The sequence below is a fragment of the Bos taurus genome, chromosome 7 (assembly GCF_002263795.3).
Source record: "Bos taurus isolate L1 Dominette 01449 registration number 42190680 breed Hereford chromosome 7, ARS-UCD2.0, whole genome shotgun sequence".
Lineage (NCBI taxonomy): Eukaryota > Metazoa > Chordata > Mammalia > Artiodactyla > Bovidae > Bos > Bos taurus.
Window position 1 is genome coordinate 38,857,440 of NC_037334.1, and position 16,814 is coordinate 38,874,253.

General features: G+C 55.3%; 1 protein-coding gene across 3 annotated transcripts; it reads left to right on the top strand.

The window, feature by feature from the left end:
• Nucleotides 1-339: 339 nt before the first annotated feature.
• RGS14 (regulator of G protein signaling 14) lies at nt 340-15,277 on the top strand. 3 transcript variants are annotated; one of them, NM_001192731.1, is made up of 15 exons: nt 340-534; nt 7,558-7,579; nt 7,770-7,948; nt 8,290-8,382; nt 8,468-8,611; nt 8,994-9,137; nt 9,254-9,356; nt 9,699-9,811; nt 10,266-10,469; nt 12,166-12,239; nt 12,494-12,620; nt 12,698-12,779; nt 12,886-12,932; nt 13,011-13,125; nt 13,406-14,114. In NM_001192731.1, the coding sequence occupies exons 1-15, from the start codon at nt 490-492 to the stop codon at nt 13,606-13,608; spliced, it is 1,695 nt and encodes a 564-aa protein (NP_001179660.1). In that variant the 5' UTR covers nt 340-489; the 3' UTR covers nt 13,609-14,114. The 3 variants fall into 3 exon arrangements, with proteins under 3 accessions (NP_001179660.1, XP_005209255.1, XP_059744230.1); XM_005209198.5 differs by having other exon boundaries at nt 389-534; nt 12,163-12,239; nt 13,406-15,277; XM_059888247.1 differs by lacking the exon at nt 7,770-7,948 and having other exon boundaries at nt 389-534; nt 12,163-12,239; nt 13,406-15,277.
• Nucleotides 15,278-16,814: the final 1,537 nt, after the last annotated feature.

Sequence of the window (16,814 nt, forward strand, 5' to 3'; positions counted from 1 at the left end):
TACACGGGAGCCCCTGCAGCTTGTACAAGGGTACCCAAGTGTGTGAACATGTACTTCTGCGTGCCCAGACGTGCTCTTGGAACTCCCCAGATGGGCCAGACTGGGCTGAGCTCCTCTCTGGGCACACAGAGGCCTCTACTGTATGCTGGTGCCTGCGTGGGGCATTGCCAAGGGTGCGTTGGCGGCATGCGTGTGTGCGCGTGAATGTGTGCGCGCGCCTGCATGTGTGTGTGTGTGTGTGTGTGTGTGTGTAGGAAGAAACATTCGCTCTCTTAGACCTTGCTTCTTTCTGTGGTTCGGTTTCTATAGAGACACTTCCTGTGGCAGAGAAAAGAGGTAGTGAGCTGGTGTTTCAGGATGTGAGGGCCTGCAGGAGCAGACCTGGGTTCTCTCTGTCATCTGCCCGTCATCGTGCAAGCTCTGGCCGGAGCTGCCCGCAGTCCCCATGGTGGGCGCCCCACGCGGCGGGGACCCGTGAAGAGCAGCGGCATGCCAGGGAAGCCCAAGCACCTGGGTGTCCCCAACGGACGCATGGTGAGTGTGGGCTCTGGGCCAGGCCCAAGGGGGGGGGTAGGCACACCCAGGGTGGAGCCCAACAGGCACACCCGGCAGGGCTGGGCTAGAGAAGTTGTGGACAGACAGCAGCAGGTGGTAGAACCTAGTGCCCTCATCCCAGGACCTTCCAGATGGCTCTGATGGGGACCTGGGGCCACCTTGGGGATGAGACCACAGGAGAGTAGCCATAGGCTTCTGGCCCAGTCCCCACTGCTCTCTCACCTGCTACTTAGGCACCATCTGGGGCTGCCGGCTTCCTACAGGCACAGGAAGACTTGGCATGCCCTTTGCCCCCTGTATACCCCCATGAGGCCCTGAACCCCCATGCCTCACTTAGCCTCAGTCCCCTCCCTCACCTGGTATCCTGATGCCATGATGAGGGGCAGCTCCTATGGGGTCACCACCCTCCACGGAGACCTGCTCCAGAGGCTTCCTGCCACAGCTAGCAGTCCTTCAACAGCCTGGCGTGGGTCAGCAGGATCAGGCTAGGGGTCTGCAGCTCCTGTCTGTTCTATTCCTGGGCTTCTAGGAAGGGTGGGGGGAGCTGAGCCCTGGGATGGCCCTGGCTATTGCCACCGCCCCACCTCTTAAATCCTCTGGTGGCTTGGCGTCCAGGTAGAGATGCCCTTGGAGAGGCAGCTTCTTTATTCATTCAGCAGATGGGACAGGCTGTGCTGGGCTTCTCGTCTCTTCCCCTGGACACCAGCCCACTTGGCAGAGACCCAGCTCTTCCTAAAAACTCCAGAAAGTCCAGACAGTGTCCTAGTCTCTGACCCAGACCCAGCCTAGAACTGTCTACAGAGACCTGGGTTCTCATCTCATCTCAGCTCTGTTGTCCTTGACTAGGAACAGACCCTCAGAGACAGACCTTCCTCCACTTGAGATGATCAAGTGGAATAATGAATCTGAGGTCCTTGACCCACTGGGGAGTCTCCATTAAATGTCAGCCCAATGCCCCTCCTCATTCTCAGCGCCTCTTCAAGGATCTCCTGCCTCACCAAGAAGCTGAGCAACCTCCCACCCCTACTCCTCCTATTAATTCCTAAGACCTGTCTCCACACCTCTTCCTCCAGCATCTCTTTGTTGGGCAGGAGAGAGGCAAACCCCTCCAGGTCCAGTCCCCCACCTCACTATCTACCATCAACCTAACTTTGAAAGTTTGAGCACACAGTGGCCTCGCACTCCCTGGAGGCATGGGGCTTGGCTCACGCCTCCCAGGCCATCCATGCCAAGGAGGAACATGCCCACTCCCATACCCACCCCAGAGGTAGCTGACTTGATGCTTCTGAGCAGTGCCCAGAATTACAGGGCAGCCAGGGGGCTGAGACACCCAGCTTCTGCCCATCGCATGTCAACCCATAGCTTCTTTAAGTCCATGGACACCCCAGGTCCTCTCAGAAACTTCCACACTCAGGTTTATCTTTGCCCTTCCCCAACTCCATCCTGACTCTGTGCTACCTCTTGGCATCCCAAGGGTCACAGATCAGCCACTCACTGGCCCTTAGGCAGGCTTCTGCAGCCATGCTCAGCTGAAATGGAGAGGGACAGGCAGGCATCAGATTCAGATATCCACAGATGTGGTCCAGCTGTCAGCCTCCTTCCATAAGTTACTTCCTGAGGGAGGTTCAGAGGAGGACATGACGTGCTAAAAGCAGCTGGCAGGTAGAGGGACCTGCCTGTGAACCTGGCCGATCTGACTCGATGCCAGGACTCCTCCGCCTCCCGGAATTGCCTGGCTCGGTCCGCCCCTATCTCCCCTTGCCGCCACCCCCACCTGTCATTCCCTGCTGAGGCAGCTTCAATTGTCAGCCTCGTCTTTCTGCCACTCAGCTTGTCAGGCGGTTGCAATGCAACCTGTCACTTAGAGATGGCTCCCAGCCCCCTTCCAGAGAGGCCTTCACACGGTCCCAGCTGCTGCTTCATTTGTTCACTCACACATTCATTCAACAACCCCTCCTTAGGGCCTGCTCAGTGCTGGCCCTGTCCCAGGCATCAGGACCCAGGCCCATTGCCCTAGCCCCTGCCTTCAAACAGCTCCTGGTCTGGCAAAGCACAGAAGGCACAAGCACAAATGCCGGGATAAAATGCAGGCTTGGCTAAGAGCGTGGGTCCGGAAGACAGAAAGCTTGAGGTAGACCTGGGAAGGAGAACCAACTTTTCCAGTCGCTTCATGCATTGTTGGTGCGGAAGGTGTCCTGAAAGGATGTGCAGCCAGAGCAGGGAGTAGCTTGGGGAAACGCCTAGACTCGGGGAAACAGGAACAAGGCCTGAGGGCTGGCGAGCCTAAAGCCTGGAGTTACTGAGTCTTGTCACTCTTAGGGCACCCAGTCTTCCTGCTGGGGAAGACCTGCAAGGCAGAACCCACTTCACCTTGGAATCCAGCTCAGGGCTAGGGGTCAGCTCCAAGGGCTGACTCAGGCTGCAGAGCCGGGCAGCCGTGGGTCTTCCCAGATAGGATCTTGGGGCCTAGTCACCCCAAGCCAGGATGAAATGAGATGATGGTATAGAGGGCCTGGTTCAGAAGTTGCTCAGTAAATCAGCCTTCCTTTTGAAGTCTGACCCCCTCCAGAGGGCAGAGTTCATCCAGGAGCCCCTGAGCTCTGTACCCCAATCAACCTTGCCCATCTATGCCCCAGGGGCTGAGAGGCCCTGGGCCTCTCATCTCTCTGGTATGTCTCCTGTGCATGCAGGGAGGAAACTCTGTGAAGGAGAGACCTCAAGCTCCCGAGGCAGGCCCATTGGGGCCCTAATTTCAACTCGGGTGCTCCCTAGCTGTGTAGTTTCTTTGGGTTTCATTTGTAAAACAGAAGCCATAATACCTACCACCCCAGGTGAGGATGGAGGGAGAACGTGGCTGTGTGCCATTGCTGTCGGAGAGAGCACAGGAAACCCTGGGCCACTCTTACCTGGGTATTTTCAGACACCAGCGACTCCCCCAGTGCCCATTTCCAAGGAAAGAACTATGGCAAACTGGGGCCACACCATGGGCCAGGGGCGCCACTACCACCACACCCTTCCTCATCCCTTCTTCCCCTTTTCTCCCATTCACTCACCACTTCTCCTCAGACAGGCCAGGGTGGGGCAAGGCCAGCCTGGCGCAGCACAACTTCCCCAGGCCCAGGAGCCTGGACAGGTCAGAGCCCTGAGTAGCAGCAGCAGCCACTCTCCTGGCTGCACACCCACCACATCCCTTCCTGGCAACCCTGGAGGATGCGAGTGCTGAGGCCAGACTACCAAGGGGGCAACTGAGGCCCAGAGAAGGGAAGTGACTTGTTCTGGAATGGTGGATCTAGAATTGGACTCCATCCCCACTCCCTGCCACCTCCTGTCTCAGCCCCAGCTCTATGGGTTAACATCTAGTGGGGCAAGAGAGGGCCAGGAAGAACTGTAGGCCACAGAGATTGGGGGTCCGGAGCCACAGCATCCCTGATGGAGGGGTGCCAGTGCCTCCTGCAAGGGCAGAGGAGGGCTGTGTGGGCCCCCATGGCTGCTCAGGAGCACTTGGGCTAGTGCTTCTTATGGAGGGAGTTCAGGCCAATTCTCTCATGTAGTACAGGCCTGCCTTCCAGGAGCTACAGGATGGAAGGGGAGAGGTCCAGACATAAACAGGCAGCGTGCTCTGGACAGGGGATCGGGGCAGCTGGTGTTTAGGGATAACCGATGTCATCAGGCAGAGACTGCAGGCGGGAGCAGGAGCAGATACCAGGCAGAGGAAACAGCAAAGCAGGAAGCAGGAGTGTGAAGGGGTGTGGAGAAAATAAAAGTCTGATAAAGCAGAGGGTGGAGGTGAGGGGGAGGCCATGGGGGAGGCTGAAGAGGTTCATTAGTCAGGTCCCAGCAGAGCTTCAGCTGTAACCCAGCAACTGCTCTGCCTCCCAGATGGAGTGGGACCAGAAGAGGACCAGGGAGCCAGCCCCATCTAAAGACACAATCCATCCAACAAGATGTAAAGAACAAAACAAAACACAAGTGTAAGCCAGCCCAGGTCCCTCTGCCTTCTCTGGGGTCCTGGCTTGCCCATGAGCATCCTGCTACTCCGCTGCCCCACCCCTCCAACCAGGGGAGAGTGCAGTGAAGAGCGCTGAGCCAGGGAGAGGCTGAGTCCAGGTTGGAGGGCGGGCCAGAGAGACGGTGGTGGGTGTTGGGTGTGGGAGGAGGAAGGGCCAGATGGCCACTGTGGATGAGGAGGGGAAAGTCAGGCTGGTTCCTGGAGACCTGACCTGGTGACCAAGGCTGGAAACAGACACAGAGCAGCCTGGGGAGGAAGAACTCAGGGCAGGCAGATGTCCACGAGGGCGCAAGTCTGTGCTAAGTCATTTCAGTTGGGTCTGACTCTTTGCTATTCTATGGACTGTAGCGTGCCAGGCTCCTCTATGGGATTCTCCAGGCAAGAATACTGGAGTGGGTTGCCATGCCCTCCTCCAGGGGATCTTCCCCACCCAGGGATCGAACCCGTGTCTCTTAGGTCTCCTGCACTAGTAGGCGATTTCTTTACCACTAGTGCCACCTGGGAAGCCCCGCCCATGAGGGCAGCTGCCAGGAAAGGGAAAGAACAGCTGGAAGGAATCTTGAGTTTCAGCTTGTCCCCTTCACACCCCCCAGGAGTTTGTCCCGCAGCCCCAGGGGAGAATTCTGATGAAGCTGTCAGATGGGAGAGCCCAGAGGCAGCTGGGTGAGGGCTGGGGCGGCTGGGCGAGGGCTGGGGCGCCCAGGCGAGGGCGCACGGCTTGGTTCCACGCCCAGCTTCCCTGTGCACAAGCTTTCCTTCCTCCTCATCAACGTCTTATCCCCACACTCCAGCTTGGAGACAGGCTCAGGGAGGGGCCAAGGTGGTAAAACTAGAAAAGGACAGGGCTAGGATTTGAATCCAGGTCCAGCGGACCCAGTACCTGTGCATTTCCCTCTACAGCAGGGCTTGACAAAGCTGAAAGCTGAAGCAGGGTCAGACACCAACACTAGTGCAACAACAATAATAGTTATGTTCCTTGAATATTTACCACGTGCCAGGTGGTGCTCTGAGTTCTCTCTAAGTATATTTAATTTCTTTAATTACAGCAAGCCTTTGAAGTCAGGACCATTATTTGCCGCGTCTGGTGGCACTAGTGGTAAAGAGCCCGCCTGCCCCACAGGAGATACAAGACATGAGGGTTCAATCCCCGGGTTGGGAAGATCCCCTGGAGGAGGGCATGACAACCCACTCCAGCATTCTTGCCTGGAGACTCCCATGGACAGAGGAGCCTGGCGGGCTACAGTCCATGGGGCCACACAGAGTTGGACACGACTAAAGCAACTTAGCATGTACAGAGAATGCCAGGCACAGAGGGATGAAGTATCCTGCCCAAGGTCACAGAGCACAAATTTGAACTCAGGTTGCCTGGGACCTTCTTCCGTAAGTAACAGAAATGCATCAAACTGGCCCCAGAGTCCTCTGAGGAGAGTGTGAACTCCTTCTAGAGGAACCAGTTGTTGCTCAGGAACAGCCAGGGTTGCCGTGTTGGGAAGAAGCTCAGGGTAGATGGGGCAGAAACCGGGTGTCATGTAAAATGCCTGACTCTTAAATGTGGGTAACCCCTTTTAAGGTAAAAAAAAAACATTCTGATATTAATAACATCCTACCTGTTTGCAGGCCAGCTTTGGCCCACAGATGTGTGACCCTGGTGCTCCCAGGTAGAAGTGGGGGACAGAGAGGAATATTCCAGCCAGGAGGGCAGGGGGAGGCTTCCTGGGGAGGAGACATCTGCACACGTGTTTCCAGTAGGGATGGAGTGAAGGGACAGGTGGTGGAAGCTCCTGGGACAGGACCTGGTGAAAATGCAGCAGGGTCAAGGCAGGAAGGAACCGGGGATCAGTCAAACCCCGGTGATGAGAAGAAAACCAGACGCAGAGAAGCTGGTTCCCAGCCATGTGCTGGTGGCTGCAGGAAGTGGCTTCCATTTGGGACTGGCTGAGCTGGAAGGGCTTATGGGGCATTTGGGTGGAGATGTCACAGCAGGAAGTTGGCTATATGTGTTTGAAGCTGGGGAGATGTGGGAGGGAGAAAGGGCCCAGAACAGAGTCAGAGAAGGGTAAAGGTCGCCTTGCATGTATAGATAATGAGGAAGCTGGAGGAGCTGCTAGGAAGGTAGGAAGACCAAGGGAAACCACTGCAAGAGTCATTTTGAAAGGAGGGTTTTTCTGTTTCACTAATGGTTGGGATTCCCAGAGAAGTCAGAATTGTGCACCCAAGGTGGGGAGTGAGGGAGGGGGCACAGAGGGCGGGATTGACCTCTGTAGCTACTCCCGGTGAGGTTCGTAACCAGCCACACCAACACTGCCTGGGAGAACCTGAAGCTCCAGAGGTGCCCCTGCATCATTCTAATGCACACGAAAATTTGAGAACCACTGCTCTCTACTATAAAATAGAACCCCATGCCCTGCCCAAGGTAGGGTGTTTCCAAGAAGAAACAGTTACAATAAGGAGATCATCAATTACACAGGTAATCTCTCCTTTCTCAAAGAAAACAGCCAACATAGATATATCACTTGCCACATGCTGGCCCCTGTTGTAGATGCTGGAAATATATTAAGTTGATTTGACCCTCACAGCAGGCACAGGAAGTAAGTCACTATTATTATCACTCCCCCTTCACTTACAGATGGAGACAAACAAGTAACTTGCCCAAAGTCACACAGCTAGTAACAGAAACAAGATTCAAACTTTATGCTCCTACCCACCATGCTCAACATCCGGGCTCACCCAATGGGAGCTAGGGAGTCTACCAGGAGTGACTGGAGGGTACCTGGCATAAGTCCTAGCACACAAGGTGGTTGGCACATGATGGAAGGGGAGCCCAGGGCAGCCTGAACAAAACCATGAGCAAGCAGTGACCCGGCTGAGGATGCCCAGCGTGGCCCTCCAGGCAGATGAGAACACAGCTCTGGTCCCAGGGGCTGGGCCTCAAACTGTCCCTTGAGAATCCCCCCGGGGCTCTACTCTGACTTTCTGCCTTGGGTTTCTTGTAGGTTCTGGCTGTCTCCGATGGAGGTAAGTGTCAAAGTGTATAGAGAAAGCCTGGCTGGATTTGGGGGTGGGGGTTGAGGGGGGTGTATGTGGAGAAAGGGTGGGGATACCCCTGCCATTTGCTTTCTTTCCAGGGAAAGTACCTGAGATGGGATTGGGCCAGGGGCTGGGGAAGGCCGCAAAGGCTCACCTGCACTTGTCCATCCCCCTGCAGAGCTGAGCAGCACGACTGGGCCCCAGGGCCAGGGCGAGGGCCGAGGCAGCTCCCTCAGCATCCACAGCCTCCCCAGTGGCCCCAGCAGCCCCTTCCCCACGGAGGAGCAGCCTGTGGCCAGCTGGGGCCTGTCCTTCGAACGGCTGCTACAGGACCCACTGGGCCTGGCTTACTTCACTGTAAGCCCTGGGGTGGGATAGGGAGGGTGGATGGCAGTGGCCACCATGGGGGGAAGGGCGGGGGGGCATGGGAGAGGGCATGGCTGGAGTTTCAGGCTGGCCAGATTTGGACTCCTCTGTCGGCTTCTTCATCCAGCATTTCTTTGGCACTCATTGCTCTTCTCCGAACTGGGAAGTTTCCTTCTCTCTGCCTCTTTTTTCCCTCTATGTGCCTCTGGATCTGATCCCACCTGTCTGTTTGGTTTAGCCTCTGGGCCCTCTTTCTATCCCAATCTCTTTGACCACATCCCCTGACTAGGTCTCTGGGTCTCCACCTGCCTCCTCCTTCTCCCCATCCCCAGGAGTTCCTGAAGAAGGAGTTCAGTGCTGAGAATGTGACTTTCTGGAAGGCCTGCGAGCGCTTCCAGCAGATCCCGGCCAGCGACACCCAGCAGGTGGGGTGAAGGGGGAGCTGAGGCTGCGAGAGATGGGACCAAGCCCTGAGCCATGCCCCTGACCTCCTGTCCGTCCCTGCCCCAGTTAGCTCAGGAGGCCCGTAACATCTACCAGGAGTTCCTGTCCAGCCAGGCGCTGAGCCCCGTGAACATCGACAGGCAGGCCTGGCTCGGCGAGGAAGTGCTGGCAGAACCGCGACCGGACATGTTCCGGGCCCAGCAGCTTCAGGTGAGCTGTCCCAGGGGGCGGGGCCTGGGATAAAGGGCGTCGCCTCTGAAGGGAGCTGGGCGGAGCAGAGGCGGGGCCAGATCCAGGGGCGGAGCCTGAGCGGCAGAGATGGTGGGGGTGGGGTGGGGAAGAGAGCAAATCTGGATGCTGGGACTCGGTTAAAGGTAGGGGCAGGGCGCGGGTCAGAGAGAAGACGAGAGTCTACTGTGAAGGAGGGGCTGGGGGGCGGCGCGTGGGGCAAGGAGGGGCTCGGGGCTCGCCTCCAAAGTTGGGGATGCACCCAAGCCCCAGGGCCGGGTCTGGAACCTTGGCGGCTCGCTGAGCGCTCTCGGCGGCTAGCTGAGCGCTCTCTGCAGCTCACCGCCCGGCGCCGCCTCCGCAGATCTTCAACTTGATGAAGTTCGACAGCTATGCGCGCTTTGTCAAATCCCCTCTGTACCGCGAGTGCCTCCTGGCGGAGGCCGAGGGTCGCCCCCTGCGGGAACCTGGCTCCTGGCGCCCCGGCAGCCCCGACACCACGAGAAAGGTGCGCACGCGCTGTTGTGGGGGGCAGTGTCCCGGTGCAGATCTGCGGGGGTCGCTCACGGTCGGCCTGAGGGCTGGCACCCCGCCCAGTGCCATTGCCTTCCGTGTGTCTTGCAGAAGCCGAAGCTGAAGCCCGGGAAGTCGCTGCCGCTGGGCGTGGAGGAGCTGGGGCAGCTGCCACCTGCTGAGGGCCGCCCGCTCCGCAAGTCCTTCCGCAGGGGTGAGGGCAGAAGCGGGCCGCAGAGATAGAGAGGGCAGGAAACTGGGCAAGTCTGGAGAACACCCCCTTCCTCCTACTGGTCCTGCAGTCTAAGTCAGTGAAAATCGAAATGCAGGGCCCTGTGGACCCCCACCCCCACCCCGCCACGTTCCCCTGGTGGTTCGGTTCCCACGCTAGAGCCCAGAAATTTGGGAAGCCCGCATCAGTAGCGAAGCCTCCCGGAACCCAAACACAGTTAGACCCCTGAAAAAGGGCTCCAGCAGAGTCCACTCGGGTGCGGAGAGGCCTCAGCAGAGGGGTGAGGAGAGGGACCCTGTCCTGCTCAGTCTTCCTCTCCTCTAGAACTAGCCGGCGGGGCGGCCAACACAGCCTTGCGCCGTGAGTCCCAGGGATCGCTCAACTCCTCCGCCAGTCTGGACCTGGGCTACCTTGCCTTTGCCAGCAGCAAATCTGAGGTAAGCCAACTGCTAGGGGAGATGAGGTGTGGGCCCAGTTCACTGACTCTTACCCCTTTGAGTGGCCACCGTGATCATTCTCTGTCACTAGCCCCACTTCATCCCCTACTTGATCCATAGGGCCAACAACTCAGCCTCCTTACTTTCTTCCTGTCCTCACTGCTTTGGGCCCCATGCATATTATGGGTGAACTCTTCAGCCTGTGTGTGCATGTGTGGGTGACCAGGTGTATAGAGCGTGTGTGTAGCAGTCGGTGGGTAGACCAGCCCCTCGGGTGCCCATAGGCTTGGGTGAGTATACATGTATTCCCATAGGAAGATGTATCCTGCCTGCCTGCAAGTGTGCCCTTGGGCATGTGTGTGCCTGTGTGTGCCCCAGTGAGCTTACCTGTGTACCTGTCTTTGTGTCCTTGCATGTGTACACATCACTTCCCTTGACATCTGCTCTGGATCAGAGCCACCGGAAGAGCCTTGGGAGCTCAGAAGGTGAGAATGAAAGCCGACCAGGGAAGTACTGCTGCGTATACCTGCCTGATGGCACAGCCTCCTTGGCCCTGGCCCGACCCGGCCTCACCATCCGTGACATGCTGGCAGGCATCTGTGAAAAACGAGGCCTCTCTCTACCTGACATCAAGGTCTACCTGGTGGGCAATGAGCAGGTGTGAACCCGGCCTGGTCTCCAACTCTAAATCCCTTCCTGATCCTGAACCACGGCCCCCCCCATTCCTGTCTCTGCTCAGCTGTGACCCCAACACCAATTCCATCTCTAACTTTAACCCATCCCCCATTCCTACCCACTTCCTGACTCCAGCCCTCACTACAACCTTCAGCCCCACGCCCAACTTCAAATCAATCCAGCACCAATTCCTCACTCAAATTCAGATATCTATTCTTACCCCACAAAAATCCTGTCCCCATCCCATTCCCATCTTGGTTTCCATCTTCATTCATATCCGGAGACTGTGATATGAATATGATATGAAGAGACTCCACTGCTGGAGCTGGGTTTTTCCCTGTCACCCCCAGACTTCAGACTGCCCATTCCTGAAATGGCCATTTGGAGACCCTTCACTCCCTCCAGGAAAGCCCAACTTCATCCAGCCTATGAAAAATTTTCCTTTAGGTACAAACTAGCATAGCTTTGAACTTAAACTAAACCATCCAATAAGGGGGAAGCTAAAGGAAGGATGCTATATCCCAGGGAGAACTGTCAGAATATCATTCACCCAGTAGACATTCCTAAGGCCCTGCCAGGTGAGTGAGCAGAGGGACCCAGGGTCCTCCAGGTCCAAAGGCGGGAGGTGAGCCAAGCAGAATGTGATCACGGAGGAGGAGTTGACTCTCCAGAGAGTTTCTGGGGCAAGATAGGCATTTCTGGGTGGTCCCAGGAGGCTTCAGGGAACAGGTGGTGGTTGATGAGGATGAGTTTGCCTGGCAGAGCTGTGGGGGGAGGACATTCGGGCACAGGGGGATCTAAGAAGTGCTGGGCACATTCAGAGGCCTGGAGCACAGGAGTGTGAGGGCCACAGTGGGAGAAACTCTGCCCATTCTCTTGGCCTCCCAGGCAGCCTCCACAACCCAGATGGGTTCTCATGTCTGCTAAATATAACTTCACACCCACACTCCACCTGTCCCTGCAGACAGCACAGGCCTGTTCCCTGGGACAGGCTGCCTCCCAGCCCTCGGCTGGTGCAGGTCGCCGGGTGATCACTATCACTGCTTTTATGTACCGACTATGTCAGGCACTGTGTAAGATACTTCACATCCTTCTGGCCTCACAGGTGTCTTGGAGGGAAGAGCTCTTTTTTTTGCAGTGAGGGAACAAGAAGTGTCCTTAGTAGGTGGGAATAGAGAGAAGTGGACAAGTGTAAAAAAATAAGGACAAGGCCTGGGTGGCTGACCAAAGGTGGGTGGTGAGGGAGGAAATTCGTCCAGCTGGCCGGGTTAAGTTTCACATGCCTGAGGGACAAAGGGCAGCTGTCCAGGGGGCAGATCCCCACTTGGCTCAGGAAGAGGTAGTTTCTTCCAGCCCTTAAGCTGGCCCTTTTAACCAAGTAGCCCCATTACTATTTCCTGCTTACCTCACCTCCATGTTTCCCATAACTCTGCGCCTTTTCCAAGTCTTTCCAGCATTCTTGCCACCCTTCTCCCTAGTCTGGGCCACTCTAGGCTCTGATCCAGCCTGGTCTCTTACTCTGTCCGAATCTCTATGGCTCACCCGACCATCAGCCCTTCCCTCTGACCCTTAGGGAGCCTCCATAGTCTAGGTCATGGAAGGACGTGAGAATGACCTGGGATGGGGGGAGGAGGAAGGAGAAGGAATTCTGAAACTCTGCCCTTCTGCGTCTGCAGAAGGCCCTAGTCCTGGATCAGGACTGCACCGTGCTGGCAGACCAGGAAGTGCGGCTGGAGAACAGAATCACCCTCGAGTAAGTGGTGAATCACCCTCGAGTAATCACACCTCAGCCGAGGGTCCCAGCACTCACTGGGGTCCCAGTTCGGGCTGCTGTTGTCCTTCCAAGTTCGGCCCCTGTACTAACACCGCCCCCTAGGCTAAGGCCCCACCTCCCATCGGTCCCACCGCCCAGTTCAGGCTCCACCCCTTCTCGGGCCAGTCCCTGGTGGGTTGAGGGAGAGGCGCGGCGGCCTCTCCATCCTTCCGCAGCGCTAGGGTCCCGCGCAGGCTCGAGGTGTTGGCGCTGGAGCGCCTGGTGCGGATCTCGGCCAAGCCCACCAAGCGGCTGCAGGAGGCGCTGCAGCCCATCCTCACAAAGCACGGCCTGAGCCCGCAGCAGGTGGTGTTACGCCTGGTAAGCCGCGGGGCCGAGGGACCGGGGCACAGCGGGGAGGGCTGCCTGTCTCGCGGGCTACTGACCTGTGGCTTCAGCCAGGCGAGAAGCAGCCGCTGGATCTGGAGAAACTAGTGAGTTCGGTGGCCTCCCAGAGATTGGTTTTGGACACTCTCCCAGGTAAGGGATGTTGGCCCCATGGCTTGGTCCCCCAGAATACCTCTGCCCCAATAGGAAGGGGGTCCAGGCAAGAGGCAAACAGGAATTGTGGTGCCCTCTGCTGCAGGTGTGACGATTCCTCAGGCTGATGACATACCTCCCTGCCACAGTCAGGTGAGCCAGGGGCTGGGTGCCCTCTTTTGCCCATCAGTCTCCCCTCCTAGTTATGGCTCCAACCCCACGTTCTCACAGGGTGGACCGCCTAGAATCCAGGACAAGGCCACCAACCTCCCTCCACCATCCCTGAACTCGCTGGCCCAAGTGCCCAGTAGTATCACTGGAAAGCGGCAGACCTGTGACATTGAAGGTATGTTGGGAATGGTGGCGGCTAGGGACCAGAATGGTTGAGGACCATTGAGGGAGGGTGGCCTCAGAGAGCCTTGAGCTGAGGCAGGGGCCTGGATGTCACTGGGTTGGAACAGGGTCCCCTGGGATTGAGGGACCAGAAGGGCCAGGATGGGGGCAGGAAGGGAGCATTAGTGCTGGGTTTAGGGAGGCTGTGGCCATAGGAAGGACAGTGGGTCTGTGATGGACCAGCATAAGTAGGTCTGCACCCATGGGCCCCTCGACTCTGCCACCACCCCCAGGCCTGGTGGAGCTGCTGAACCGAGTGCAGAGCTGTGGAGCCCATGACCAGAGGGGCCTTCTGCGCAAAGAGGACCTAGTGCTTCCAGAATTTCTGCAGCTGCCTGCCCAAGGACCCAACTCCCAGCAGCCTCCACCACAAGTGGAATCAGCAGCCCAGCCCAAGGGGAGCGCCTCGGACTCCACTGTCCACTCTGCCCTCTGACAGCTACCCAACAGTCCAGGCTGGCTGCATGGCACCTGGCGGGCCAAGCATGCCATGGGCCCGCTCTGCATGCCCTGTCTGTGCCATGAGTGTCCCTGGCCCCTTCCTGCCACGGGCAGGCCCGCAGGAAGAGGTGGGAGGAGTAGAGAGGAGACTCAGGGGAGTGACCCCCCACAGCTGCCACCACTTGGTCCCTTAACGGGTTTGCTCATCCATCCCTCGCTGCCAGGCCACCAGGGGGAGGTGGACCTAGCCCCCAGTGCAGATGTGCCCAGTGCAGAGGGGCGGCATTGGCAGTGCCAGCCTCCCCACCTCATGCCAGGCCTCAGCAGGGAGCAGGAAGAGGGGCCGGCCCTTCTTCCAGTAGTTGGTCTGAGTAAGGCCTGGGGGTGCAGACAGGCAGCCCCTCCCTCTACCCAGAGACTTGGACTGTGCAGTTGGCTTGGGGCAGCTGGGTTTGTCCTGGATGTATGGTATTGTTATTATAATTATTATTATTATTCTGCCATAAGGTGTCTTCCTTGTGTGCCAGTCTACACTGTGCGCCGCCCCCACCCAAAAATTGCATTGCCTTTGTCACTAAGGTCAGTGCCAGGAAGTTCTTGGGGGCCTCAGGATGTACCCCCTGACTTCCTGTTGTCAGAGCCTCTCTTCCTGATTGCACGGGAGTATAGGGTGTAAGTGTAAGAGACAGAGACAGCCAGAGAGAGGGAGGGAGGGACAGAGGAAGTGGGGGAGGGAGGAAGGGGAGAAGAGAGGAAAGGGAAGTGGGGGCAGACCCCTCTGGGGAGCTGTGCCTCTGCTGGCATCCTTGTGCTGTTCCTAGGTCTCTGAATCTGAGTACAGTGTCTGGTCACTCAACTCCTTTGCTAGTGGAGACTAAATATGTCTCTGTAGACATGGCAGTGGGCTCCTTTGGATTCCTTGAAGGCCTCAAGGAGGACACTGGCTGTTGTGGCAAGGGTAGGTTCTGGCCCTACCTGTTTTGGCTGTTTGGTCTTCCCTGTCTCCAGGCAGCCAGGGAAGCCCAGAGCCCACCCAGGAGGAGAAGCAATGATCCCTTTTAACATTCTGTGATTCTTTTGGGGAGAAACACACTCTTTTTTAATTGAAGTATGGTTGATTGATATTATATTTGTTTCAGGTGTACAGGAAGGTGATTCTGTTTTAAGTTTAATGGAGGTATAGCAAACATATGGAAGTCATGACTATATAACTTGAATTATCATGAAGAGAACACAAACCAAGAGTGATTCCTTTTTTTGGTTTTTTTTTCAGATTATGAGATAAATTATGAGAATGGGATTAACAGGTACAAGCTACTTAAGATAGATAAGCAACAAAGATTTACTGTATAACACAGGGAACTATATTCAAATCTTATAATAATATATAATGGAGAATAATCTGAGATTGATTGTTAGATTGATTGTTATATATTTATCTTGTATACAGCCAAGTTCTCTTATTAATTCTGGGTGGGGTTGTTTTTATTTGTTTTTGTTTTTAACTAGATCCTCTTAGGGTTTTATAGATATTCAATATCATCTGCAAATAAAGGGAATCATGTCTCTTTTTCCACTGGCATACTTTAATTTGACTTTTTATTAAAGCAGTTTCAAATTTGTAAAAAGTTACAAAAATAAAAATAGTACAAGGATCATCCATATACCTGTTTGTTCTAGCATTTGCTCTGAGTGTGTATCCATGTGTGTGTGAGTGCTTGGTTTTTTTTTTTAGCACTTTTGAGGGTAAGTTATGTCCAAAACTCTAGTGTGTATTTCTGAAGAATAAGGATATTCTCTTACTTACCACAGTAGTTATCAACATGAAATTGACAGATACTTTTATCTAATCTACAATCTATATTCCAATTTATAAAGTCTCTTATAACATTTTCCCCCCTCTAATATAGGATTCAGTCTAGGGCCAAGTATCACATTTAATCATCATGTCTGTTTAGCCTCCTATAATCTGGAATCAGGGAGAACCCAGGAAGGAGAACCCCAGCCTTCAGGCACAGAAGCCAGACTCAATCCCAGTGTCTGTGATAGAGAAACAAGGGGGCACAGGAGCCTTGAAAAGGCACCGGGAGGAGCGAGGCGTGCTCGTGACTACCTTTGACAGGCTGAGCTCTCTTCCCCACTCCAGTTCTTCACCCTCTGCCAGGGGGTCCCCATACCTGCCCCCTATCTTGTAACTGACTTTTTACCCTTGAAAATTCCTGGGAGAGATGAGTGGGGTTTGCTGGCCTTTCTCTAGAAGTTGGATGCCATGATCTTAGTTTTTTGAATGTTGAGTTTTAAAACAGTATTTTCACTCTCCTCTTTCACCTTCATCAAGAGGCTCTTCAGTTCCTCTTCACTTTCCAGTAGTCATATATGGATGTGAAAGTTGGACCATAAAGAAGTCTGAGTGCTGAAGAATTCATGCTTTTGAACTGTTGGATAAGACTCTTGAGAGTCCCTTGGATGCAAGGAGATCAAACCAGTCAATCCTAAAGGAAATCAACCCTGAGTATTCATTGGAAGGAGTGATGCTGAAGCTGAAGCTCCAATACTTTGGCCACCTGATGTGAAGGGCTGACTCACTGGAAAAGACCCTGATGCTGGGAAAGATTGAGGGCAGGAGGAGAAGAGGACAGAGGACAAGATGGTTGGATGGCATAAAGACTCAATGGACATGAGTTTGAGCAAACTCTGGGAGATGGTGAAGGACAGGGAAGCCTGGCGTGCTGCAGTGCATGAGTTGGATATGACTGAGTGACTGAACAACAACTCTAGAAGTTGAGTACATGGCTTCCTCTTGGGGCCTTTAGCCCTCTGCCCCCTCAGCCCATTTTGTTTGGCTGTTGGGGTCGTCTCATGAGCCAGGCTTGGCTACTGAGTGTGGTTCAGGAATGATCCTCTGACCCCAATCAGAATCCTAATCCTGGTCATTTTCTACTGTCCTTTGAGGGATTTGCAGAAAAGGCATTCAGGGAGAGAACATGCGTGCAAATGAAACCAGCACAAGAAAGCAGGTCTGATGGATGGCGATTCTTGATGAAAAGGATCTAAACTCCTAAATTCACCCATCTACTCCTAGACTTCCTCATTAGGCAAGCCGATGTTCGTGTGTGTGCTCGTGACTCTGAGTGAGTTTCTAAGACTTACAACCATAGACGTCCCTCTTCACTGAAGGTCTTAGCTTACACACCTCAGAAG